Source organism: Epinephelus lanceolatus, chromosome 5, assembly GCF_041903045.1.
Source record: "Epinephelus lanceolatus isolate andai-2023 chromosome 5, ASM4190304v1, whole genome shotgun sequence".
NCBI classification, from domain to species: domain Eukaryota; kingdom Metazoa; phylum Chordata; class Actinopteri; order Perciformes; family Serranidae; genus Epinephelus; species Epinephelus lanceolatus.
The window spans coordinates 39,151,198-39,176,640 of NC_135738.1; the positions used below are offsets into that span (position 1 = coordinate 39,151,198).

The window sequence follows — 25,443 nt, forward strand, 5'->3', positions numbered from 1 at the left end:
GATGCTGCTGCGCTTGACCTGAGATTTAAAACGATGGCATTCATGGATGGCAGAACTGCAGACGAGACTTTCCAAAGAATATCAACTGTAGCAAGACTCACTTGCTACAGACTCACTCTAAGCAGCAGCGAACCCATCCAGCAACCGGTCCAAGAGGAAGGAGCAGGCAGTGCTGCACCAGAATCAATCGTTTGGAGCTATTTCCATGAGGAAGTAAGGGTGGCAAAAATTAATCACAATTTTTTCTCTAAATCTAGGACGACATCAGTGTAATATCACAATCTCATTATAAAATTGTTTTATCTCCCACCCCATTGTCATATCTCCGACCCCTATGAGCAGGAAGCTGGAACAGTGTCAACCAGGAATCCCACAGCAGATGCCGTCATGGAGGTGCGGGCTTACCTAGAGGAGCCTCTTGTTCCAAAAAACGAAGTTGAGTCAAATATGGAGTGTGGACTGGTGGCTGGAGAGGTGTCAGTTCACCTCCTGGGCACTGCCGAGGTGCCCCTGAGCAAGGCACCGAACCCCCCAACCGCTCAGGGCGCCTGACCAAGGCAGCCCCCTTACTCTGACATCTCTCCACTTTGTGCAGGTCCTGTTTGTGCATGTGTGTGTCTATCGGACCTGTGTGTAATTGACAGCAAGAGTGAAAAAATTGAATTGAATTTCCCCTCAGGGGGATTAATAAAATATAAAGTATACATATATATATATATATATATATATATACGTATATATAAAGTGGTGGAAAAATCGGGTCCCCGTGTACCCCAGGCTTAGCAAGCTCATGGCTAAGAAGCTTTGTGTTGTAGCAACATCAGTTCCGTCTGAGAGAATATTCTCTAAGACTGGACAAAAAATCTCAGAGAGGACAAGTCGTCTCAAGCCCGCAAAAGTAAGATCACTTGTCTTCCTCAATGTAAATTTGCCAAAGGACAAGAAGGAGAGGCAGAAGAAGCCATAAAGCATGGAACTGCTTTATTATTTCAGGGCTGTCATTTATTTTGTTTACACTTTATTTTGTTATTGTTTACACTAAGTAAGCCTTGTTTGATCTGATATGGCTCAGAGTCAAGGAGCTGATCTCCTGTTTTCGTAAAAGCAGCTCAGAGGGGTATTCCAGAAAGCAGGTTTAGTGTGGTTAGTGGTTTAGTATGTTAACCCTGAAATGAGGGAAACTCTGGGTTTTCAGTTCCAGAAAGAGAGGTAAATCAAACTCTGGATCAATCCCCATGGCAACTCACTCTGTGAACATAACCTGCTCGCTGACAGGTTTTCTTCAATAAACCCTGAGTTCTTCTCTGTCTCCTCCCTCTTACATGCTGTTTCATTTCCTCATTCATTCAGTCCGTGTCAAAGCTTGTATCGAAGTGCATTAATTAGCGAAGATTTAATGTCTGTCACAGTCTAAATCCTGCTGGATATTAGTTTGTTACTCAGGACTGTCTTAAGTTACTGAATTTATGCACATCAGTCATTTCTTTGGACATCAGTTTTGGTCTTTACATTCAAATATTACACAGCGAGAATTCACCCTCAACTCAGAATCAAACCTCTGTCCTTTTTATATTTATTATTTTTTATTACACTGCACAAGGATCAGACTGTCAGTCTGTTCGAGCAGCTCCGAAATGTTTATTGCACATAATATGTAGGTCTAATTATTTAAATTTTAAAAATTGGTATGACTAATGATCTCTATCACTGATGTCATTTGCCGCACTGATGGAACATAATTCCTATAGCCTAATATTGGGGATTATATGTTAATATTTCTGAGTGAGCAATGGTGCAGCATTTCAGTGTATTTAAATTTACTACATTTGTAGCTGAAATAAAGTCACTGAATGCTGTTGAGTCAAGATACAAATAGATGTCCAACATTTTAAAATCTACTGTATTTTAACCTCAACATCTTTTCAAGTGCAAACCACCAAACATATTATTACTGGGTCAGACTGTGAGCTTACAGTCATTTTTCAGTTTTTCAGTTGCTGCCTCCTGTGTTTTTCCCCATCAGATTAAATCTGAACAAATATATTACTATATATTATTAATATAATGTAATGTATCTACAGCCTGAGTCTTGTATACTACATTTCTTCTGGGTGCTTTCAGTGATTTTACATAAAAGAACGAGTGAGAAAAATCCACCACCCTTCCTTGGGAGACATGGTGTTACTGACCAACGACTTAGTATTTTTTTTCCAGCACCTTTAATCTTTATAATAAGCTACTTGAAAGACTGTATTATATTGTTATAAAATATTATTTTAAGTTTTTCTGTATTGTTAAAAATGTTCTTGTGTGGAAAATTTTGCACTAAAAGTTGTTTTGCATGGAAGTTCATTGTAGCCTGCTGTGTGCATTTCTAAGTTTTTAGGTGTTGCATGAATAACATAAGTCAAGGTAGCTTTATGTACACACACTTTATACAAAGGGTAGATCCAAATTAGTGATCTCACTGTCAAAGCAGAGGGATATGTCGCCACCTTGTGGAATATTTACAATGAATCCAGATGAGACTTTAAAATCTAGTCCACACATGTCAAATGAAGTTATAATTTACAATTTTATAATGATATTTCAGAATAATTCAAATTCAGATATCCCACCTAGATAGATAGATAGATAGAGAGTTTGAATTATTCTCATCCAAATCTCACCCCATCATTCCTTTATTTCCAGGATAAAATGAGTTACCCAGGCTAATCTCTTAAGACAGATTCTGCAATTTACATTGTGTTGCCCCTAGGCTGGCTTCTTAAAATAAATAAATGTAAAAATGAGCAAGTCTTTCGAATGGCTTGTTGAAAGGAACAGATCTCTAAGATCCTGCTCCTTTTAAAGAGCCATATGCTAAATCCCATCTCTAAAGAAAACTAATTTGACTTAAAAGTAATAAAAAGATTAGATTTAATAGTGAACCATGTGTTGTGAGTAGAGGAGTGAGCTCTTGAGTGAGGAGTGAGGTGGCTCTTAAAAGAGCCGTTGTGGTTTGTGGAGCAGCAGCAGAGAGTTTAAGCTCTCTCTCCGCGGATGCGACGGGCCAGCTGGATGTCTTTGGGCATGATGGTGACTCTCTTGGCGTGGATGGCGCACAGGTTGGTGTCCTCAAACAGGCCCACCAGGTAAGCCTCACTGGACTCCTGCAGAGCCATGACAGCGGAGCTCTGGAAGCGCAGGTCGGTCTTGAAGTCCTGAGCGATTTCTCGGACCAGGCGCTGGAAGGGCAGCTTGCGGATCAGCAGCTCCGTGGATTTCTGGTAGCGACGGATCTCTCTCAGAGCCACGGTACCGGGCCTGTAACGGTGAGGCTTCTTCACGCCGCCGGTGGCCGGGGCGCTCTTACGGGCAGCCTTGGTGGCCAGCTGCTTCCTCGGGGCTTTGCCTCCGGTGGATTTACGAGCGGTCTGCTTGGTTCTTGCCATGACTTCTTTCTCTGTGAAGAAGAATGATGTAGTGAAACGAGGTGATGCGCTGCTCTTAAACTGTGGGACCGGCTGTGAGATGGTGACGCTGTTTCAAACCTCCGGCTCCTGATTGGTGAGGGGCTCCTACGGAGCTCAGCGCCGCCTGAAGGAGCGACCCACCGCCCACATCTCCGCTGCTTATTGGCTGGAAATCCTTTCAAAAGGTCCGCCAAAAATTCAGGCTGGGCCGCCCTCTGCTGCTCTGCTGAAGCCTCTTTTCTGGTTGGTCTGGCAGGAACCGTCCCGCGCTCCGTGGATATATAGAGGAGGGTTTCAGCTGCTGAGAGAACACTTCTCTTTCTCTGGTAAAAGTCCTGGTCCAGATGGACTGCCCACTGAGTTTTATCAGTTATATATCGATGATGTAATTAACCTCCTTACTGCGATGTTTAACAAAGGTTTAAACAGCGGCTGTATGGGGGACTCATTTTATCAAGGAGTTTTATGTTTGTTGTATAAAAAAGGTGATGACACTGATATAGATAATTACAGACATATAACTATTATGAATACAGATTATAAGATACTTGCTAAAATAATTATGAATAGATTACATGATATATTAGATAAAATTATAGATAAAGAACAAACCTGTGCAATTAAAGGGAGATTAATGTGGGATAACCTGAGCATCCTTAGAGAAACTGTGTACAAACCAGACAAAGGATTCTTTATCATTGGGCTGGATCAAAAGAAAGCCTTTGATTACATTTCCAGCGATCATCTCTGGGCTGTTATGAAGGCTTATGGTTTCCCTGGTGACTTTATTCACGTAGTTAAGTGTCTGTATGTGAAGTCAAGTGTCTGTGTTAATGTAAATGGTGTTTTATCTGAGCCCTTTGAGGTCGAGAGAGGGGTCAAACAGGGCTGCCCTCTTAGTGCTGCTTTGTACATTCTGGCCATAAGCCCTTTAATCAAAATAATCAACTCTGAAAGTTTAATCTCTGGTATATATGTGTGGGTCACATGCCCAAGTTTACAGCAATGGCTTACACTGATGATGTCACTGTTATTATAAAAAAACAATTGGAAATGGACGTTCTAACTAATCATTTAAATCTGTATGAACTAGCATCTGGTGCTAAGTTGAATCATAGTAAAACAGAGGGAGTTTGGATCGGAGACGAGAGGGACAAACCTAACATTAATGTTCAAATTAATCATGAAATAAAAATTTTGGGTATAACATTCTGTAGTAATGATTGTAGTGAAAGAAACTGGGAGCAAAAATTGACTGACACCAAAGAAGAAGTTAAAAAATGGGAGAACAAAGGTACCAGTTATAAAACCAGATTCAACATCATTAAAACTTTCATCCTGTCCAAACTCCTCTTTCTGGCTAACATCTTTCCTACGTCAGAGAAAATGATTATGAAATTAAATGAACAGTGTGTTAATCTAGTGTGGGGTACAACCAGAGAGGTCACTAAAAGAGAAATAATGTTTAAAGGTAAGGAATACGGGGGTTTGGGGGCTGTAGACCTGGGCATTAAATTAAAGGTCGCTTTTGTTAGAAATGTGTCTGCTGCATTCCTCAGAAATGCTCTCTGGATAGGGAACAGATCACTGTGGAGAAAAAGGAGAGGGAGAGACAGAACTGGCCCATATTATAAATTATTATATGCTGATTATCTAATGGAACACTAACATTTAAATATTGATTGGAGTAGTTCATCCAGCAAACATATTTTTAATACAATTAATAATTATAAATATGGAGGCCTTATAAAATATAAATACATATCTGATAATTATAGCAATGAAGTGATAAATATATTAAAAAATAAATCCATGTCAGAGAGCATTAGAGACAACAGATGGCTGACATCAGTGGGCAGACTCCCAGTGAGAGCAGTTGTTTCATGGAGTTGTTACGTTACCACCAAAATATGTCCAATGATCAACTGCTCCGAGCCTGAAACTCAAGAACATCTGCTAATGAACTGTTACAGAGCACAAGAGGTGTGGAGCATTTTAAAAGGTCTGGGTGTCAATTTTAAAATATGCTACAAATCTGTTATGTATGGACTCTTGGATGAGAAGATGCCCCCGAAACACAAAGAGCTGTTTCAAATGATCATCAATGTAGTTTGTGTTAAAATATGGAAAACAAGATGCGCCATGAATCTACATCAGACTGTCATAGACAGCAACATGGTCGTGAGGCAGGTACTCACAGACCTCCGGAGGAGGAAAACAATGGACAAATCTAAGTGCCTCCCCTGGCACATCTTGGATCTATAACTCTGACTAAAGGACACTTCCAATCCTTTTGGTTGCATTGTTGTCATGTATTGTGTTATCTAATTTGTATGCTGATAAATTCCGTCTGTACTTGTAGGAGCTCAACAAGCTGCTGGGCGGAGTGACCATCGCTCAGGGCGGAGTGCTGCCCAACATTCAGGCTGTTCTGCTGCCCAAGAAGACCGAGAAGGCCGCCAAGTCCAAGTAAACCTGGACACTCTGACTGCTGGAAACTGGCCCCCAAAACGGCTCTTTTAAGAGCCACACAATCACCTCAAAGAGCTCTGATTCTCATGTCGCAGATGTAAATAACCGATTAAGTCATATTTCTACCTAATATTCTGCTGTTTGTATGATCTTTGACAATGGAAAAACACAATGATCATAGATTTGTTGAAAAAGCAGTCTTTTGATAATATTATCAAAGTAAATGATTCATACTGATTAGTAATACCAAAGGCAAAGACATTAAACTGCTCCTTTTAAAGATCAGAGTTCTTACAGAACTGGTCGATTAGGACAATTTTCATAAAGCAACTAAACTATAAACTTATGAAGTTTAGTTGTTAATCATTGTCCTGTTCTTGTCAGTCAATAAATCACCTCACACCTCTGTTTCTACAGTAAATACATCTGATCACAGGTGACATATTTTGCACATGCTCAGTCTCACTCAGAAGAAACCGAGGTGAGCAGGCTGAGAAAGTAAATTGCTTACTAACCCAAAGGAGATAAACGCTTGCTTCAGGGACTTCTACAAGAAATTGTATTCCAGTAGAGTAAATGCCTCTGAAGCTGATTTTTCAAACGTTTTGCCAATCTAAAGCTTCCTCAATTAGAAAGTGCATCACGAGATGATGGATGCTCCAATTTCTAAAAGTGACGTCTTGAATGCTATTCAGGCCTTCCCCTCTGGAAAAGCAGCTGGCCCAGAAGGCTTTGGCTGTGAATTTTACAAAGCATTTCATGAAAAACTTGTCCCTTTCATGCTTAGGATGGTGAATGACTCCATGAGAAATAAGAGGCTCCTCAGCTCATTGTATGCAGCAAATATTTGTTTGCTTCTAAAGAAGAGAAAGGAAGAGTCTGACCCTGCAAGTTATAGGCCTATTGCTCTTAAATTGTGATCAGAAAGTAATAAGTTAATTTCTAGCTAAAAGATTGGTTAATCATATTTCAACAACTGTTGAAATACTTCACGATGTGAAGTTTGGTGATCTTGAATATATACACGGATGATTTACTGATCTGTTTATCAGACCCAGTAGTCTCTGTTCCCGACCTCCTGACCTACACTAAATCATTAAGCAGACTGTCAGGATTACAATCAACTGGGAAACATGTGAGTTTATGCCTTTGAAGAATAATTTGTGTCCTGTAGTCTTGAAATCTTTGCCATTTAAATTACTCACTACCCACATTAACTATCTTGGACTTAAGATTCCTAGAAAAGCCAAATCTTTATTCAAATTGACTTTTTTGGATATGATGGACAAGCTAAGAGCTAATATGAGGAACTGGAGGTTGCTTCCCCTTTCAATGATTGGTTGCATCAATGATATTAAGATGGTTGCACTTCCAAGGTTCTTAAATCTTTTTCAAAACCTTCCTATCTATTTACTGGTGTCTTTCTTTAAATAACTCCCCACTTGATTAATATGTGTTTTGTCTGTGGGTGCGAACATGATGACTTTGTCTCAATCCATTTTCTTCCCTGTAAATCCATGTGATCATTGATTGATGACCCAGGTCTATTTCAAAGTCATGAAATCAACCAGACTTGATGTTGTTCGCTCGCAGTAGCTCCAAACATGACATCATCACTGAGTGTTTGTTTCTCATCATGGTTGTTTGAGTTGACAGTGAGCTGTGATGCTGCCACCAGGCTGCAGTCTTTGTATTGGACCACAGACACTGACACATAACATGTGGAGCAAAGGGAAATAAGAAACAGAGATGTCTTCGCCTCAGGATGATCAGTAACATGCACGCAACATGTGCTCTGGATTTTTCCAAAAATGGGCAAACACTGTGACAAATTCAGGGTAGAAACAGACTGAAGGACAGGGAGTCAGAAATGAGAGGACGGGTGATTGTATAAAGGTTTGTTGGAGAACAGGTAACAGAAGATGGATCTGTCCAGGGTGCTTGTGCGCACTGACACCGCTAATGTATTCATTATTTATATTAAATAGAAACGTTTATGTTTCTGTTACATACCATATGTAAATAATGTAAATAATTTATACCTTTCCACATCAGAGCCTCTTATAAATCCACTCAACATGTGTGTCCTTTTTGAATTTTGGATCAAACCTGTTTCTATTGAGAACAATGACAGACAGTTTATCTGAGCTGCTGTTACTCTGAGAGTTTTGAAGAAAGTCCAAATCTAAATTTCAGTCAGTTCTTAAGTTACTTTGAACCACAGCAGAAAACACAGAATAACTGTTGTGTTACACTTAATGAAGTCTTTTAACATTTAGGAATGATCTATGTATCAGTTTAACAGTGTGTAACATTTAAAGTCACTTACTGCTTCCACAGACAACTGATATGTATTTGTCTGTGTGTTTGATCATTAATTGTACAACTACTAACTATTTAAATCTAAAGGAGTCACAGCAGCAGCTCTGATGGGAAGTCTGGCTGAACTGCACCATATTCGCCTCGCCATCATCAGCGTGTTTGCTGCGACCAGAATAATTTGAGTTCATTCCGAAGTCATCAACAGCAGATGGTTGTTTTTACACTGAGTCCCTGAACAAACATGTGGGCTGCTGGAAAAATGGCTTTGATGGACCTGTGATGCATTTGAAGTCATTTTAGGAGAGAAATGAGTGGGAAAAGCCGCTGAGCAGTGCTGGCCACGGCGGTGAATAGGTGAGGTTTGGAGGCTCCACAGACAAAATGCAGAGAGCATCAGAGCTCTACATGACTTGAATATGAAGAGACACAAGTCCGCTATCGGCTCCCTTCACTGTCAGCCTTCAGCACTTGTCCCACATTTAGTTTTTCACCTTTTCTCAGTCAAGAGAAAACACAAGTGCTCCAGCTTTCACACTGCACAGAGGAGCCACGGGCTGGGTTGAGTCTCCACGGTTCTCATGCTGTGTTTAAACATAGCCTCCTGCTCGGAGCTTTCAACAGTCCAGTCAGACACTCCTTTGTATAACAGAGCAAGAGTAACATTACTGCAGAATATGGCAGAAGTAGCTCCAGCTCCAGCCGCCGCGCCGGCCAAAGCAGCCAAGAAGAAGGTTACCAAACCGAGGAAGACCGGTCCCAGCGTCAGCGAGCTCATCCTGAAAACTGTGGCCGCATCCAAGGAGCGGAGCGGCGTGTCTGCGGCCGCCCTCAAGAAGGCTCTGGCTGCCGGAGGCTACGATGTGGACAAGAACAAGTCCCGCGTCAAGACCGCCATCAAGGCTCTGGTGGCTAAGGGCTCTCTGGTCCAGACCAAAGGGACCGGGGCCTCCGGCTCCTTCAAGATGAGCAAGAAGGCTGCCGAACCTAAGAAGGTCAAGAAGCCGGCCAAGAAAGCCGCTCCTAAAGCCAAGAAGCCCGCGGCGGCCAAAAAGCCCAAGACTGCGGCAGCGAAGAAGCCAACAGCCGCTAAGAAGTCTCCCAAGAAGGCCAAGAAACCCGCAGCGGCCAAGAAAACAGCCAAGAGCCCCAAGAAGGCTGCAAAGAGCCCGAAAAAGGCCACCAAGAGCCCCAAGAAGGTGGCCAAAAAGGCCCCTGCAGCCAAGAAAGCCCCCGCAAAGAAGGCAGCCAAGCCCAAAGTCAAGAAAGCAGCAGCCAAGAAGAAGTGAGCTGTCATCAGTCTCATCAACAAACTACTCACTAAAAGGCTCTTTTAAGAGCCACCCACACCATCTTTAAAGAGCATTCTTCTGTTAATACTAGGACCCTAACTTCTCCAGCTATAATGGGGGTAAATTAATCATTAATTAATAGGCTATGAGTATTTTCATAGGCTATTTCTGCATCTCTTTACTCCATTACATTTATCTGACAGCTTTAGTTACTTTGAAGATTTAAATGACTTATACAACATATCAACAAATAAATGATGAGGTATTATCAGACTACCCATATAATATAATTAAAATGTCCATCTTGTCCATCTAGACAACCGATCAAGAAGGCCAGCTCTGTCCTCGGTTACTCTGTGCAGGTGGTGGGAGACAGATAACAGCTCGGCTGTCATCCTCCTGAGGACTAACACTCCCATCCCCTGCATGAGGAGATCAAAACTCTGGAGAGTTCCTTCAGCGATAGACTGATTCACCCAAAGTGTGTGAAGGAACGTTATCGCAGGTCCTTCCTGCCTGCTGCTGTCAGACTACTAACCAGCACTGCTGACAATCAGCTGCACCATGGACACTTTAGAAACACCATTATAAGCATTACTGTCCCCCTTGTTGTTGTTTTTTGCACATACAATCACTTTGCACTAGATATGCTCTCTTTAATCCATTGCTCATTATTATTATTAATTGCAGTTTCTTATGTATTCATATTTTTGTACTTTTTTTGCATGCCTTGTTTTGAATTTTTGATATTTTTTATCTGATTCTTTCTCCTTGGCCACTGTAACTTCTCAATTGTGGGATCAATAAAGGTGTATCTTATCTTATCGCTACAGCAGATAAAATGATTAACATTAATGCGCCAGTAATTGCAGACTAATAATTTTATAAATAATTTTCGGAATTGGTAATTCTGCATCATGAGAGGATTAACTTTTACTTTTTGTATTTTAAGTAGTGATGCTAATAGTGAGGGAAAAATATGAATGTCGGACTTGCAATAATATATTTTCACACTCAAACCACGTAAATTTGGGAACATACAACAATATTAAATCAACAGAAAGGAGCTCTTGAGATGTTGTGGGTGGCTCTTAAAAGAGCCGTTGTGTTGCAGTGAGAGGAGACGGTGATTTAACCTCCGAAGCCGTACAGAGTGCGACCCTGCCTCTTCAGAGCATACACCACATCCATGGCGGTCACAGTCTTCCTCTTGGCGTGCTCGGTGTAGGTGACGGCATCACGGATCACATTCTCCAGGAACACCTTCAACACACCGCGGGTCTCCTCGTAGATCAGACCGGAAATACGCTTCACTCCACCACGGCGAGCCAGACGGCGGATAGCGGGTTTGGTGATTCCCTGGATGTTATCACGGAGAACTTTACGGTGACGCTTAGCGCCTCCTTTACCGAGTCCTTTTCCTCCCTTGCCGCGACCACTCATCTTGTCACAGTCTCGTTTGTTCTGAAGAAATACTGAAGCTTTGCGGCTGTGAACGTGGCTATTTACATCCTCTCTGCGGACGTAGTTGAGCTCTGCTGGGCGGAGACATTTGTTCTAACAATAGAAACTAGGACACTGATGAACCCTTCACCTTCACAGTAGAGGCGGGAAATTACTATTCTACTGTGAATCACTCATCTATAAACCGCCTTTTTTTTTGTTAAATAAAAATAAAAGCATATACAAAACATCAGGTAGTTAATAACAGCACATGTAAAAACATAAAACCAAAAAAGTGTTCCATAATTATTTATAAAACATATCAAGACATTTGCGTAAAATTAGCACAAACAAAAGAGACAAAAAGATGCAAGGACGTTTTTAGGAACCAAAGAATAACTGAGTGACTTGAGAAGAGTCTTGAATTTTATGACAACAGCTAAAAATTCACTAAAATACATTGACTTAAATAAAGTGTTCTTGTAAGTAAAAAGTTGAGCATTTAGAAAAAACAATATCATGAGATTCAAGAGCGCCTTTCTCTGGATTATCACAATAACAAAAATGTCCCTGAGGTTCAAAGAGAAATATTGTCTATATTATTTTTACAAAAGGAACAAGAGGCATTATGGTCTGTAACTTTGGCAATAAGATAATTGGCATGGTAGTTTTTGTGTAAAATTCTGAGGTGTACGTCTTAAGCCTTATTTAAGATGCATTACTCATAAGGTAACAGCCGAGGTCTTCTCCAGTTTATGTTCTTAATTTTAGACCTTCAGAAAAATTTGTCTCTTGGTGCACTTTCATCACTTTCTTTGATCAGTGAATTTTCTTATTGTTACACTTTTTATCTGTTATCTTAATTCTATCCAACGTCAGTAAAGGCCGTGTTATATTACTCTCATCATATCTTAGATGGTTTTTCATAAGTTGAGTTAACACATTTAGAAAAGCAAGAGTCAAAGAAATTAATTATCTGAAAGGAACTGGAAAAACTGTGTATAGACAAACTATTCATTGTTCATGCCAAATTCATCAAAGAAATAATTTATCTCTTTGGAACCATGTATGAAAGGATAAATATTTGTTCTTCCAGAGAGAAGTATTTTTGTTGTACAGGCAGGGAAAACACAACACAGTTCTGTCTTTGGTTTTGTTGATGTGCGAAACAAAGTAACAATAGAGAAAATGAGTATCAGGTCTGTACGCCAGATGCATGGAAATGGATATATGTGCTGCTTTTTGTAATACTTCTGATTATTCAGTACAAGTATGTGTGTCACTCAAGTTGACATTAAAAATCATATTTGGCATGTATTCACATGCATATAATTGGCCTTGTGTAAGCGAAGTTGTATCACCACGACTCCCAAAGGATTGATCTTCAGATAAAGTGGGTGGCTCTTAAAAGAGCCGTTGGTTTAGTCTCAGAGGCAACAAGACTGTCTACTTGGAGCTGGTGTACTTGGTGACGGCCTTGGTGCCCTCAGACACGGCGTGCTTGGCCAGCTCACCGGGCAGCAGCAGGCGGACGGCGGTCTGGATCTCCCTGGAAGTGATGGTGGAGCGCTTGTTGTAGTGAGCCAGACGGGAGGCCTCACCGGCGATGCGCTCAAAGATGTCGCTCACAAACGAGTTCATGATACCCATGGCCTTGGACGAGATACCGGTGTCGGGGTGGACCTGCTTCAGCACCTTGTACACGTAGATGGCGTAGCTCTCCTTCCTGGTCCTCCTCTTCTTCTTGCCGGTCTTACTGACGCTCTTAGACACGGCTTTCTTTGAGCCCTTCTTGGGCGCTTTCACGGTGGTTTCAGGCATCTTGCTCAGCTGGGATGGTTCAGAAGGTGGATAACTCACTTAATGCCAGAACGGTCTATTTGTATAGTCCTGATGCAAATATAACTGTGCTGTTGCTCGCACAGGATTGGTTTTCTTCTGAGTGAGACTGAGCATGCGCCAAACGAATAAGCGACCCTCTCATCAGATGTATTTACTGTAGGAACAGAAGTGAGGTGATGTATGACTGATGACAACAACAAGTAAAGATAAACAACAAAACTTAACAAGCTGATAGTTTAGATATATGCTGCAATATGAAAGCTGATGGTATTGACCAGTTGAGGAACAAGTACTCAGATTTTTAATTCAAATAAAGTAGCAATACCAAAATATAGAAATACCCATCTAGATGTCCTGCATAAAGTTTCGTTTAATCAAAGTACTCAATTGAACGTTTTTAAATGTTTGGCATTTGGGTCTGTTTCTGGTCTTCTGACTCTTTTGCCTCATGTATTTACAGTCACTGTGAATGAATGTACTTGTTCAAACCCTTCAGTGGGAGAGAGGATTACTATTTGTTAGGTGCTGGTTTTACTCAATGGTGTTAATTTGTTATTATCAGACTTCTCATTACTACAATGGTTGTATGCTAATTGGTGCCGTTTGATATTCACCAGTAGTTTTTAGCTTATATTTAGCCTATATCAACATCCACTGGTGTAATGATCGTTTATGTTCGGTCACATACCGTAAAGAATTAACAGTTTAGACTCTTAACAATGGCTCCATGATTTCCGTTTTAATGAGTTTAACGCAAACATCACAGAAGTCCTTGGTTATTTTCTACTCCATTATATTAAGAGGTTAACTGGAATATATATATATTGCAACAACTTGTTAAACACAAGCTACACCAGTGCATCTTCATTAACATGGTTATACATACAGAGACAACTCTTTGAGGGGAGTGCGTGGCTCTTAAAAGAGTCGTTTTGGGGGGCTGGTTTCCAGCAGTCAGAGTGCCCAGGTTTACTTGGCCTTGGCGGCCTTCTCGGTCTTCTTGGGCAGCAGAACAGCCTGGATGTTGGGCAGCACGCCGCCCTGAGCGATGGTCACTCCGCCCAGCAGCTTGTTGAGCTCCTCGTCGTTGCGGACAGCCAGCTGCAGGTGACGAGGGATGATACGGGTCTTCTTGTTGTCGCGGGCAGCGTTTCCAGCCAACTCCAGGATCTCAGCGGTCAGGTACTCCAGCACAGCCGCCAGGTAGACGGGGGCGCCGGCACCGACACGCTCCGCATAGTTTCCTTTGCGCAGCAGCCTGTGGACACGGCCGATTGGGAACGGGACTTCGTTCCTTGGCTCTGGCTTTACCACCGGTTTTTCTTTTTTTTACTTAAAAAAAATACTTTATTGAGTTCCATACATAAATTACACTGCAACAATCAAATCATGTACCGAAACACAGAGAATCAGACATGACAAACACCCCTGACTCACAATGAAATACAATTTACATTAATAAAGTGCAAACAGGCAACAAGGTGCATGTAATAAAGTGCATTAAAGTTGCAAAATGTTCCACGGAAGAGTTTGATTCTTATCTAACGACCTTCTCCTCCGGAGGTCAGCCTGGATGTGTTTTATTACCATGTCTCCATCTATAACAGTCTGTTGGAGGGACATGGCACATTTGGTCTTCCAAAGTTTGTATGTAGTGATGATAATGACCAGTTGATACAGTTCTTTGTGTTTCTGTGGGATGTTTTCTGTTATAAGTCCATAAGTTACTGAGTTGTAATTGATGTCACAGGATAGACCAAGTCCTTGTAAAATGTTCCACACCTGCTGAGATCTATAACAGTCAATTAACAGATGTTGTTGTGTCTCTTGTTCATTACAATAAATCATTGGACATTTCGTGGTTGTGACATAACAACTCCATGAAACAATAGCACGTACAGGGAGCTTGGAAACTGAAATGAGCCAGCGGACGTCCCTGATGCTCTCTGAGTATCTTTTGTCATTTATTATTTTGATTACTTTCATATAATCTCTCTCCAAGATATTTTTATATTTAATTACACCACCATATTTAAAATCATTTATTTTATTAAAAATTATTTTATTTGTATCCCTTACCCAGTTTATTTGTACACATCTATGTTCATGTAAAAAGTCTGAATATAGTACTTTATAATAAGGGTGTTGTCTTGCACTGCCCCGTTTTTTTCCCCAATTTTTAACAAGACTGACTCAGGGTGCTTTTCTAGAGATGGCCGCTGACACATTTTTAACAAAGGCAATCATCAATCTAACGCTCAAATCAACGACGCCAAGGCCTCCATACTCTCTGCTTTTAAACAATAGGTCACGTTTAGTGACTTCTCTGGTGGTTCCCCAGACCAGGTTCACACATTGTTTATTTAGTTGTTTTAATATGCTGGGAGTTGGCGGAAATATATTGGCAAGAAAGAGGAGTTTGGATAGAATGTATGTTTTCATTATATTTATTCTAGATTTATAATTAGTATCTTTATTTCTCCATTTATTGATTTCTTCTTTAACAATATTCAGTTTTTCATTCCAATTTCGTTGACCACAATCATTATTACAGAGGGTCAAACCAAGAATTTTAATTTCTTCTTTTATTTGAATATTTAAGTGAGGTTTTTTACTCTCTGTTCCTATCCAAACTCCTTCAGTCTTTTCATGATTTAATTTAGCACCAGACGCCAGTTCATAAAGAAACAAATGATTAATTAAAATGTCCATCTCTAACTGATTCTTTATGATGACGGTAACATCATCGGCATATGCCATCGCTTTAACATTGCAACTGTTGTTTATAAGTTTACCAGATATCAAAGGGTCAGCATTTATTATTTTGATTAAAGGGCTGATCGCCAAGATATATAAGGCAGCACTCAGTGGACAGCCCTGTTTTACACCTTTTTCTACATTAAAAGAGTCAGTTAGTACACCGTTAACATTTATACGGACACATGACTTTCTATACAGACATTGTATCATATGAATAAACTCATTAGGGAAGCCATATGCTTCCAACACAGACCACAGGTAGTCTCTAGAGACATAATCAAAGGCTTTCTTTTGATCCAACTCGATTATGAAAAAGTCTTGTTTTTGTAGTGTCTCTCTCAAAGTGCACAAGTTGTCCCACATCAGACGTCCTTTAATTGCACATGTCTGTTCTTTTTCTATAATATTATCTAGAGTATCATTTAATCTATTCATTATTATTTTAGCAAATATTTTATAATCTGTATTCATTATAGTCAGGTGCCTGTAATTATTTATATCTGTCTTGTCTCCTTTTTTATATAATAAATGCAACACACCTTCATAAAAAGAGTCTCCGAAGATACCAGAGTGCAGACCTTCATTAAACATATGTGTGAGGACATTTAACATATCATCTATATATAATTGATAAAACTCAGTAGGAAGACCATCGGGACCAGGACTTTTATCTACATTCAACTGTTGGATAGCTTGAATCACTTCTTCTTTTTTAACTTCTCCTAACAGAACACTATCGTTAAGTACGGAATTTCTGGGAACAGAATCGAGTAGTAAACTAACACATCCAGAATCAATATCAATCTTTTTATACGATTCTTCACATAAATTTCTGATCACCTCCCTTTTCTGTTTTTCTTCGAGAAAAACATCACCAGACTCATTTTTTATAGATTTAATAAATTTATCGTGAATTTGCTTTTGTCCTGATTTCAGTGCATATAATACATTACCTCTATTGTTTATTTCTGTTTGTTTATAAATATTAAACAACAGTTCATTATTCATGCTATCTATTTCTAATTTTAAATTGGACATGATTTCTTCTTCAACAGATGATCTTTGTTTCATTTGCTTTAAGTTTATATATTGTTTAACTAGTGAATCATATCTCATATTTTTAAGTTTATTTAATTCTTTACTTTTGAATTTGAAGAAATCTTTCACCCTGGATTTTAATATTTCCCACAGTTTAATGTTTGATTTGGTTATAATGCTTAATTGGGATATTTTATTAATTTCAGATTTTAAATCAATTACTATATCGTTATATTTCAAACACTGTGTATTCAGTTTCCAGAAGCCTCTTTGAACAGAGGTTTCGGAAGACACTAATGCTTTGACTAGAAGATGATCAGAAAAATTGTTCAGAACAGTTGAATAATTATTTACTTTAAAATTAGATGATACGTAAATTCTATCAATACGTGTTTTGGTTTTTGCATCAAATCTAGTGAAGTCAAACCCAGAAGGATTCAAAGATCTATACACATCAATTAATTTAAACTCCTCATATATTTCTTTTAATACTTTACCTTCAGATGTCAAGGTAAAAGGTACAGCACTATGCCTGTCATTTTCTGATGTAACTGTATTAAAATCCCCACATAAAATGGTATTATATCCTATTGAGAGGAGTTCTCTAAGTCTTTTAAAAAGTTGTTTTTTTTTAGTTCTTTCGGGTGAAGTGTATACATCAATAATTCGATATTTATCTTTTCTATAAAAACAATCTATCATGAGAAGCCTACCTGGAATTATGTCCCTTCTTCTAATGATATTAACTTCTTGAGTGTTAAAGAAAATTCCTACCCCATCTGCACTACTTTCACCAATTGAAATAACACTTTTACCTTTAGACCACATATCACACACATTCTTAACATCTTCATCGGTTGTCAAACGCAATTCCTGAGTACATAATATGTCAAAGTTGGTATTCAACAAATATTCAATTTTTTGCTGTCTGAAAACATTGGATTTTATGCCACGTACATTCAAGGTAGCGACATTAAGAAAGCACATAACATAAAAGTCTAAGGTGTGGGTTTGTTGTCATGCCGTTTACTTTTTTTTTTTTCACAAAACGTGATGTTCTTTTTTTTTAACAAGTTGAAAAGGTTCTTCAGTTTCACTCAAGGGAGCAGAAAACTCAGGTGTGGTGGAAAAAGAGTCCAGCTTACTGATGGGGGGGATGAGCTCAGCGAGAGGTGAAAGAAGGGGAGTACTACTGACTCTCTGACCAGCTGTTAGTGGGTCAGAGAGATCAGAGATCGGAGACTCACTGGCACTCTCATAGCTGTGCTCATCATCATCATCATCATCATCATCATCATCGTCACCACTACATTCAACATCAGTATTTATAACGAGTTCAGGACTGGTCTCACCTGAGAAGGGAGGGGAGAATTTGGGGAGGAGCTGTTGCGGAGACTCAGTTGAACTGGGGCCAGGCTGAGGTTGTAGAGCTGCGGGCTTGGGGCCCGCACGCTGGCTGCAGGGCTGCTGGTCTGCTGGATCACGCTGCTGATGTGGCCTCTGGGAGGAAGAAAGAGGCGCGTTCTTGGAGCTGGGCTGCGGCTTTGGAGACGGAGGCTGGCTGTGGGACCGTCGCAAAGTTGCAGAATCGGAGCCGGGTTTCAGCTGCTGAGATGGCGGTTGGCTGTGAGTGCGCCGATGGTCCGCTGCCTTGGGACCCTGTTGCTCCTGTCGACCAGATGGACGCTGATCACCAGGGAGCTGCTGGTTCTGTTGCCACTGCTGGACTGGAGGATGGAGCTGCTGCTGCTGCTGCTGCTGCTGCTGCTGACCACCAGGGGGCTGCTGATTCTGCTGCCGCTGCTGAGTTGGAGGATAGAGCTGCTGCTGCTGCTGCTGCTGCTGCTGGGTCTGCTGCCGCTGCTGAGCAGGAGAAGGATGGAGCTGCTGCTGCAGGTCATCAGAGGGCTGGACCGTGGTTCCAGGCCGCTGGAGTTGCAGCTGGTCAACAGAGGGCAGGATGATTGATCCAGGCTGCTTCTGTTGCTGCTGAAGAAGCTGCTGCTGCCGATGTTGTTCGTCAGGGGGCTGCTCAGAGGAACCAGGCTGCTGCTTCTGAGATCTGACTTGGTTGGAATATGATTTTGGACAGGAAAAAAAAGTATGGCCATTTTAACCACACAGGTTACAGAAGCCTTCCAGGGTGCATGATTTTGCTTTGTGGCCAAGCTTGCCACATCTCCAGCATTTAACCGTCAAACACTGCTTCACCTGGTGGTCATCCGAGCCACAGATGAAGCAGGTGGTGGTTTGTCCCTAATAATAATGCGGCCGTTATATGGGCCGAGAGAAATACTGTTGGGAAGTTGTTTATATTGCCCGTTAGAGGTTTTGTGCAGTGTAATCTTGTATTTTCGGACACCATACCAGATGCCATACTTGTCCAGTGGTTTAATGACCTGTATGATGTCACAGTACCGCTTCAGGAAAAAGTCGATATCGCTATCTGGCACCCTGCCAGTCCAAAACTTGACAACAACATTTATGACATCCAGCTGAGCGGAGGACTCCACCATCCACTCTTTCCATTTAGGCTCATCTTGTTTGGAGGTGTAAACATCAAGGAAACGTTTTAACGGAGCCTCTTGGAAAAATGTTAACTCGAAATCTCTTTTGTTTGGCAGAGATATGAACGAGTATACATCCGTGACATATATCCAACAGGAATCAAACAGTAGTTTGTCACTGACATAATCACGTGTTGGAGGCTCACCATTGCCGACAAATCTCAGCCGAGCCCAGTATTGTCCATGTTTGGAGGCATGTGGAGGCGTCTTGCCAAGAGGAGCCATGCTGACTCACTGCCCAGTCAGGCGTGAGGCACGCGGGGTAGAGAGAGAGACCACTATCCACCGGTTTTTCTTTTTTTTTTTTTAAATACTTTATTGAGTTCCATACATAAATTACACTGCAACAATCAAATCATGTACCGAAACACAGAGAATCAGACATGACAAAACAACCCTGACTCACAATGAAATACAATTTACATTAATAAAGTGCAAACAGGCAACAAGGTGCATGTAAAAAAGTGCATTAAAGGAGCAAAATGTTCCACGGAAGAGTTTGATTCTTATCTAACGACCTTCTCCTCCGGAGGTCACCGGTTTTTCCGCGGCCACTCATTTTTCAGATGGTCTCTAAAGTCGGGACAAAGAGAAGTGTTCTCTCAGCAGCTGAAACCCTCCTCTATATATCCACGGAGCGCGGGACGGTTCCTGCCAGACCAACCAGAAAAGAGAATTTTGGCGGACATTTCCAAAGGATTGTCCGCCAATGAGCAGCGGAGTCTCGGCCATGCGGTGCTGAGCTCCGGACGAACTCCTCACCAATCAGGAGCCAGAGGTCTGAAGCAGCGACACCATCTCACAGCCGGTCCCACAGTTTAGGAGCAGCGGGTCGCAATTACTAAACAGCTCGTAAATCGTTGGTTACTCTGTAACGTTGGTTACGTACTGTAACCCCAGATTCTATGAGTATCCACCTTATTTTTCACAGAAACACGGAGGCAAAACAGAACGCAGCCAGCTTCCGTTTTTTTGTGTGACACTTCCGGTCCAGCACTCTTACCACTGTGTAAATGGGAATCGCCTTGTTGTTTACCTTGCTGAGTTTAGCTACATATATGTATAGCCTATATCACATTTTTCACGTCACTATATCACCGTTTAGACTAATCTGATGTTTGTAAAGTCTATAAACACAATGAACAAACACTAGTATTTTCTCTGTGTGTAATTAATAACATGTTTATCGTAGATTAGCTGGGCTAACCGTTAGCTGTTAGCCGTTAGCCGTGTCTGTAATAACTCACTAAACTCACAAAGTGGCCCGTGAAAAAAATATCTTCTCCAGCGGATGTCTTAGTTACAACATGATTGAGCTAATTGGAGTAGTTTCATGTCGTATCCGACAATGGTAGGCTTTTAACGGATGACGATCCTGATGTTAGCTTTGCTGCTAGTGTTAACGTTAGCTGTCCCTGTCAGCTGCAGCCACTGATGCTTTCTAGACATCGTGATTTCCCAAAACTGAATAAATACCACACATAGCAACACAAAACTGCTTTGCTAGCTCAATCATGTTGTAACGGCTGGATGGTTGATGCGTACATGCTGATTCAGGTGCTATCAGAGCCGATCCGCGCATCACTATGGCTTAATGATCAACTCAGTCAATTAAAACAACCCGTCCTGTGTTAGGAGTGTATGTCGCTGACAGAAAGAAAGAAAGAAAGAAAAGGGAAAAAAGATAGAAAAGCAGCGTACACCTCACATATTTATTTCTCACAGTTGCCCACACGTTTGGCTGGCATGCAGAAGCACCGTCTGTGTGTCTGTGTGTCGAGGGTGCGAGCCGCAGCTTCAGCTGCTCAGGTAGAGAGGCTGTGTAGCCCGGTGTGTTTTTTCGCTGATTCGGTTCTGCAGGTTCTCTGCTGGTACACTGGAGACGGGGATCAAGCAGTTTGTCTCACTTGGGATAGATTGTGCTTTTTTGGTTCATAGTTTATGATTGACGTGCGATTTATTGGCGTTTAGAGGGAATAAATTTCCGTTATAACGGAAACGTGGACACAGTTATCTAACGTTATACAAAATACACAGACTAACTAACTAACTAACTAACTAACAGATTGACTAACATAAATAACTGAAAATTGAAAAAAAAAATAGTTTGCACCGTTAGCTCCGGTAAGGGAAAGCATGAGGGAAAGCGGCTGACCGGAAGTCACACACAAAAAAACGGAAGTTGATCACTATTTACTTCCGTGTTTGAAAATAAGGTGGATAGACGCAGCCCTCTAAGAGCTGTCGCTATTGGGTTTATCTCCGCGCGCATGCGCAGTTGTGAAGATTTTCTTTCGCTCCACTGTGCCCTGCACAGTTGCCTCTCTCAGGTCCGCATACAGGGTATATAATACCTGCGTGACCAGAGATCTGCTCCCTAATAAGCCAGCTTTTTCTTCAGCTGACGTTGGTGGGGCAGTGGGGCCTGGGTCTTAGAGGGCTGCGCCTATACTCATAGAATCTGGGGTTACAGTACGTAACCAACGTTCTATTTCGTATAGGCTTCGCCCTCTAAAAGCTGTCGCTATTGGGTTAAGGGCAAAGCTGATGTGGTCAGTGCCCCACTGTGCCACCACAGTCCACAAGCACTTAAACACACACCAGTTCACAACCCATCAGTGCAGAGCACAATAAAAACACGAAGACATAAAACCATGCTGTGTTTCCCCTCTGTTCTCGCCCTGTGTGAATGGTCAAGTGAAAAGCATCGCACTCATTCACCTGGTACACCTGCTGCTGTGGAGAGTGAGGACGATAATTACGCACTGTAAAAAGTCCCACACGTGAGCAGAGCAGGTGATGAGAGGGCGAAACGGCTCACAAATCCATGATGACGTGAGTGGAGGAGGGTACACATGGCGCGCGCAGTTGCGCACGAAGAGCGCATACGTGCGCATTTAACACACAGTAAACTTATGTTGGGAGAGCACGCAGGGACGATCGTTACGCATTGTGGCAGTCCAGAGGCTCGTACAAATGAGTTTAAAGAGAGATTGAACATATTTGCCAGCTTGTAGCACATATAACGGCTCTCTACCAGGTGACTGTGTGTGCGTAACGCGCTCAGAGCTGACCGTGTGTCACTGATCGTTGAGCACGTTCAACACTGAGTGAGTCAGGGAGGACTCAGACATGTCACGTAAGTAGAACCGCATAAAAGGACACGGTGAAGCCCATGATGCTGCCGCACAGATGTCTGCCACTGCAATCCCTCTGAGGAGAGCTGAGGAGGAGGACAAAGCCCTCGTGGAGTGCGCACGAATACCCGGCGGGGGATCCACTCCCGCTGCAGCATAAGCCTGTGTGATAGCGTCACACAGCCAGTGGGCTAAGCGCTGTTTCATGAGGGGTTTCCCCTGTGAATGCTCTGTAATGAACAAACAGCTGTTGTGTCTGTCTGAGGCTCGCTGTGCGCGTCACATAATGAGACAGAGCGCGCACTGGGCAGAGTCGGTGTGATGTTTCTTCTCTCTCACTCCTGTGGGGAGGAGGGAAGAAACCTTCCAATGAAATAACTCTCGATCTAAAAGAGCTGGTTATGATTTTAGGCATTAATGAGGGGTTCGGTCTCAGAGTAGCTGCGCTCCCGTCATCTCTGATAACGAGACAAGACGGGGAGACTGAGAGCGCACATAAATCACTCACTCTCTTAGCCGAAGTCAGGGCTAAGAGAAGCGTTGTCTTCAATGACAGTAGTCTGAGAGAGATTTGTGACAGAGGCTCGAAGGGAGGTTCTCCCAAAGCGCGTAACACCAGGGGTAAATCCCACTGCGGGGCCAAAGGGCGCGTGACAGGTCTCTGACGTCTGACTCCCTTCAAAAAGCGCTTAACCAGCGGGTGCGCAAAAACGGATCTCTCTCCATAGCCTTCATGACAGGATGAAATGGCGGCAGCATATGTTTTAACTGTAGATAGAGCCAAATTTCTATCTATTAGCAACTGGAGAAAAGTTAACACCTGTGGCAGAGGGCATGCTGTGGGATCAAAGCCCCTCTCCACACACCAGTGTTGAAAAGCGGACCATTTCGCTGCATAACAGGCCGTAGTAGAAGGAGCCCTTGCCCCCTGGATAGTGCGTACCACTGCAGTGATAGTCTCTCCAGTCGCTCCCGTTCAGGGGCCAGGCCCATAACCGCTGACCTATCACCGGGAACTGCAGGATTGCGCCGTCCAGCTGCGAGAGCGCGTCTCTGCGCCACGGGAGTCGCCATGGCTTCCCTGATAGCAGCTGTATCATGGTCGGAAACCATGATGCGCTCGTGCGTTCCGGGGCCACCAGAATGGCTGTTAAGCTCTTCTCCTGAATGCGCGCTAAAAGGCGAGGAATCAGGGAGACCGGGGGGAAAGCGTAAAGTAGAGCTTTGGGCCACAGTTGGTGAGAGAAGGCATCCACTCCCAGCGGAGGGTCGTCTCGTGCGCTCATGGAGAACCATAGCACGCACTGTGCGTCTTCTCGTGAGGCGAATAGATCCACCTCTGCTCTCCCGAACCTGTTCCACAGCATCTGAGTGAGCGTGGGATTCAACTTCCACACGTTTTGGGAGGGACCTCCGCGTGACATCAAGTCCGCGACTCGGTTCTGTTTGCCTGGAAAGTAAACTGCTCTGACAGAGCGCAGGTTCGTGTGACACCACAGCAGGAGGCTTCTGGCTATTTCCAGCAGCTGAGCTGAGCGAACGCCGCCCTGGCGATTTATATACGCCGCTGTTGTCATGTTGTCTGTTCTCACCACTACATGTTTGTCTTTCAACAGTGGAGCAAAGTGTTTCAGCACTTTCAGCACTGTGGACAGCTCCAGGCAGTTTATGTAGAGGGATGGTGGCTCTGGCCATTTCCCTCCTACCACATGAGACTGACACATTCCTCCCCACCCGAAGAGAGATGCGTCTGTGAACACTGAGATGTGTGACGTAGCTCTCCCGAGGGGAACCCCCGCTGACAGAACGCGAGGGGTTTTCCAATATGGGGAGGGAGGAACAGTTATCATGCGTCTTTTGTGACGTATCGGATCGAGGTGGAGACGGCCGAACCACCTCTGAATTTTTCTCATGTGAAGAAGACCCAGAGGGACCACCACATGACTGGCTGACATCATGCCCAGCAGGCGCATCACAGACAGAGCCGTTACCACCTTGCGAGGTGCGATGCGTGACAGGAGAGAGCTGAGTGTTTTTAACCTGGCTGGAGACAGTTTCGCTCTCATGATGGAGGAATCCAGATGCACTCCCAGGTAAATTATCGACTGGGAGGGGAGGGGAGAGCACTTCTGCCAGTTTATGGCAAAACCCAGCAAACACAGATGTTTGACGAGCTCCACTGTGTGGAGCGCTGCGCTCTCCCTGGATGACGTCATCACCATCAGGTCGTCCAGGTAAAATAAAACCCTGATGTCTCTCCTGCGTAATGGCTCCAGGGCTGTTTCCACGCATTTGGAGAAAGTGCGGGGAGCCAGAGAATAACCGAAAGGCGGCTGGTTGTACTGATACTGAACTCCTCTGAAGGAGAAACGCAGGAATTTCCTGTGCCTGGGGATGACGGGCACGTGAAAATAAGCATCTTTAGGTCGATGGATGTGAACCAATCGCCGGGACGCACACACTCCAGGTTAACATGTGAAACGGCCAGCTGTCGCTTGGTTCGCCCCAATGATATCGCTTCATCGCTCAGTTGCAATCGCTCGTCAGTGTGGCAGAAATCAACAGACTCGCCTTTTCGCTTTGATGACGTCATCGAAGCGATCAGGGAATTTCAGGGAGGGGAAGGGGGGTTCTTGACTGTCATGACATGTCAGCTTCATTAAAAGTATAGCTGCAAATTAAAAGCAGCAATAGATGTAAAAGCACACAGAGACAATACATCCGTGATTAGTCCCATAATTTAATTTTAACATTTTTTTCAATCTTCTTCAATTTCTCGTTTTATTTTATGGAAGTGATCAAGGTAAGTGCACTTGTCCTAGAGCCGCCACAACGGTTTTTATAATGCAAATAACTCTGTTTAGATAAAACCTACAAGCTTCTCTTCCTATGACTTTTACTAAAAATGTGTCTTGTATGTTTTCTGAAGCCTTTAAGTTACAAAAATTAAACACACTACAATGAGCATTTATACCTCCGACCGCGGCAGACCGCTGCTGAAAGTTATACATTTTGATACATCGGCCCTAGAGGTGGCTATACATATTGCAAAACTCTGTAAAAGTACACCAGAGCATACATTTTCGTTTCCAAATATTTATTTGAAAACAAAACCATT

At 42.5% G+C, this 25,443-nt stretch overlaps 3 protein-coding genes and 1 pseudogene across 4 annotated transcripts; 1 reads left to right on the top strand and 3 right to left on the bottom strand.

The window, feature by feature from the left end:
• Nucleotides 1–2,964: 2,964 nt before the first annotated feature.
• Nucleotides 2,965–3,438, bottom strand: LOC144463527 (histone H3-like). The gene has a single exon (XM_078168216.1). It carries the CDS (start codon nt 3,432–3,434, stop codon nt 3,024–3,026), a length of 411 nt encoding a protein of 136 aa, XP_078024342.1. The 5' UTR covers nt 3,435–3,438; the 3' UTR covers nt 2,965–3,023.
• A 5,477-nt stretch (nt 3,439–8,915) lies between these two features.
• LOC117262901 (histone H1 pseudogene) lies at nt 8,916–9,875 on the top strand (annotated as a pseudogene). The gene is made up of 2 exons (XR_013491673.1): nt 8,916–9,657; nt 9,855–9,875. The product of XR_013491673.1 is annotated as a histone H1 pseudogene (transcript).
• A 742-nt stretch (nt 9,876–10,617) lies between these two features.
• Nucleotides 10,618–10,996, bottom strand: LOC144463614 (histone H4). Its single transcript, XM_078168380.1, has one exon. It carries the CDS (start codon nt 10,979–10,981, stop codon nt 10,670–10,672), a length of 312 nt encoding a protein of 103 aa, XP_078024506.1. The 5' UTR covers nt 10,982–10,996; the 3' UTR covers nt 10,618–10,669.
• Nucleotides 10,997–12,012: 1,016 nt separating this feature from the next.
• LOC144463615 (histone H2B 1/2-like) lies at nt 12,013–12,817 on the bottom strand. Its single transcript, XM_078168381.1, has one exon. The coding sequence runs from the start codon at nt 12,800–12,802 to the stop codon at nt 12,428–12,430; it is 375 nt and encodes a 124-aa protein (XP_078024507.1). The 5' UTR covers nt 12,803–12,817; the 3' UTR covers nt 12,013–12,427.
• Nucleotides 12,818–25,443: the final 12,626 nt, after the last annotated feature.

Bases quoted from the DNA above. Each gene is read 5' to 3' on its own strand.
- LOC144463527 (XM_078168216.1), bottom strand. From the start codon at position 3,434: ATGGCAAGAACCAAGCAGACCGCTCGTAAATCCACCGGAGGCAAAGCC.
- LOC144463615 (XM_078168381.1), bottom strand. From the start codon at position 12,802: ATGCCTGAAACCACCGTGAAAGCGCCCAAGAAGGGCTCAAAGAAAGCC.
- LOC144463614 (XM_078168380.1), bottom strand. From the start codon at position 10,981: ATGAGTGGTCGCGGCAAGGGAGGAAAAGGACTCGGTAAAGGAGGCGCT.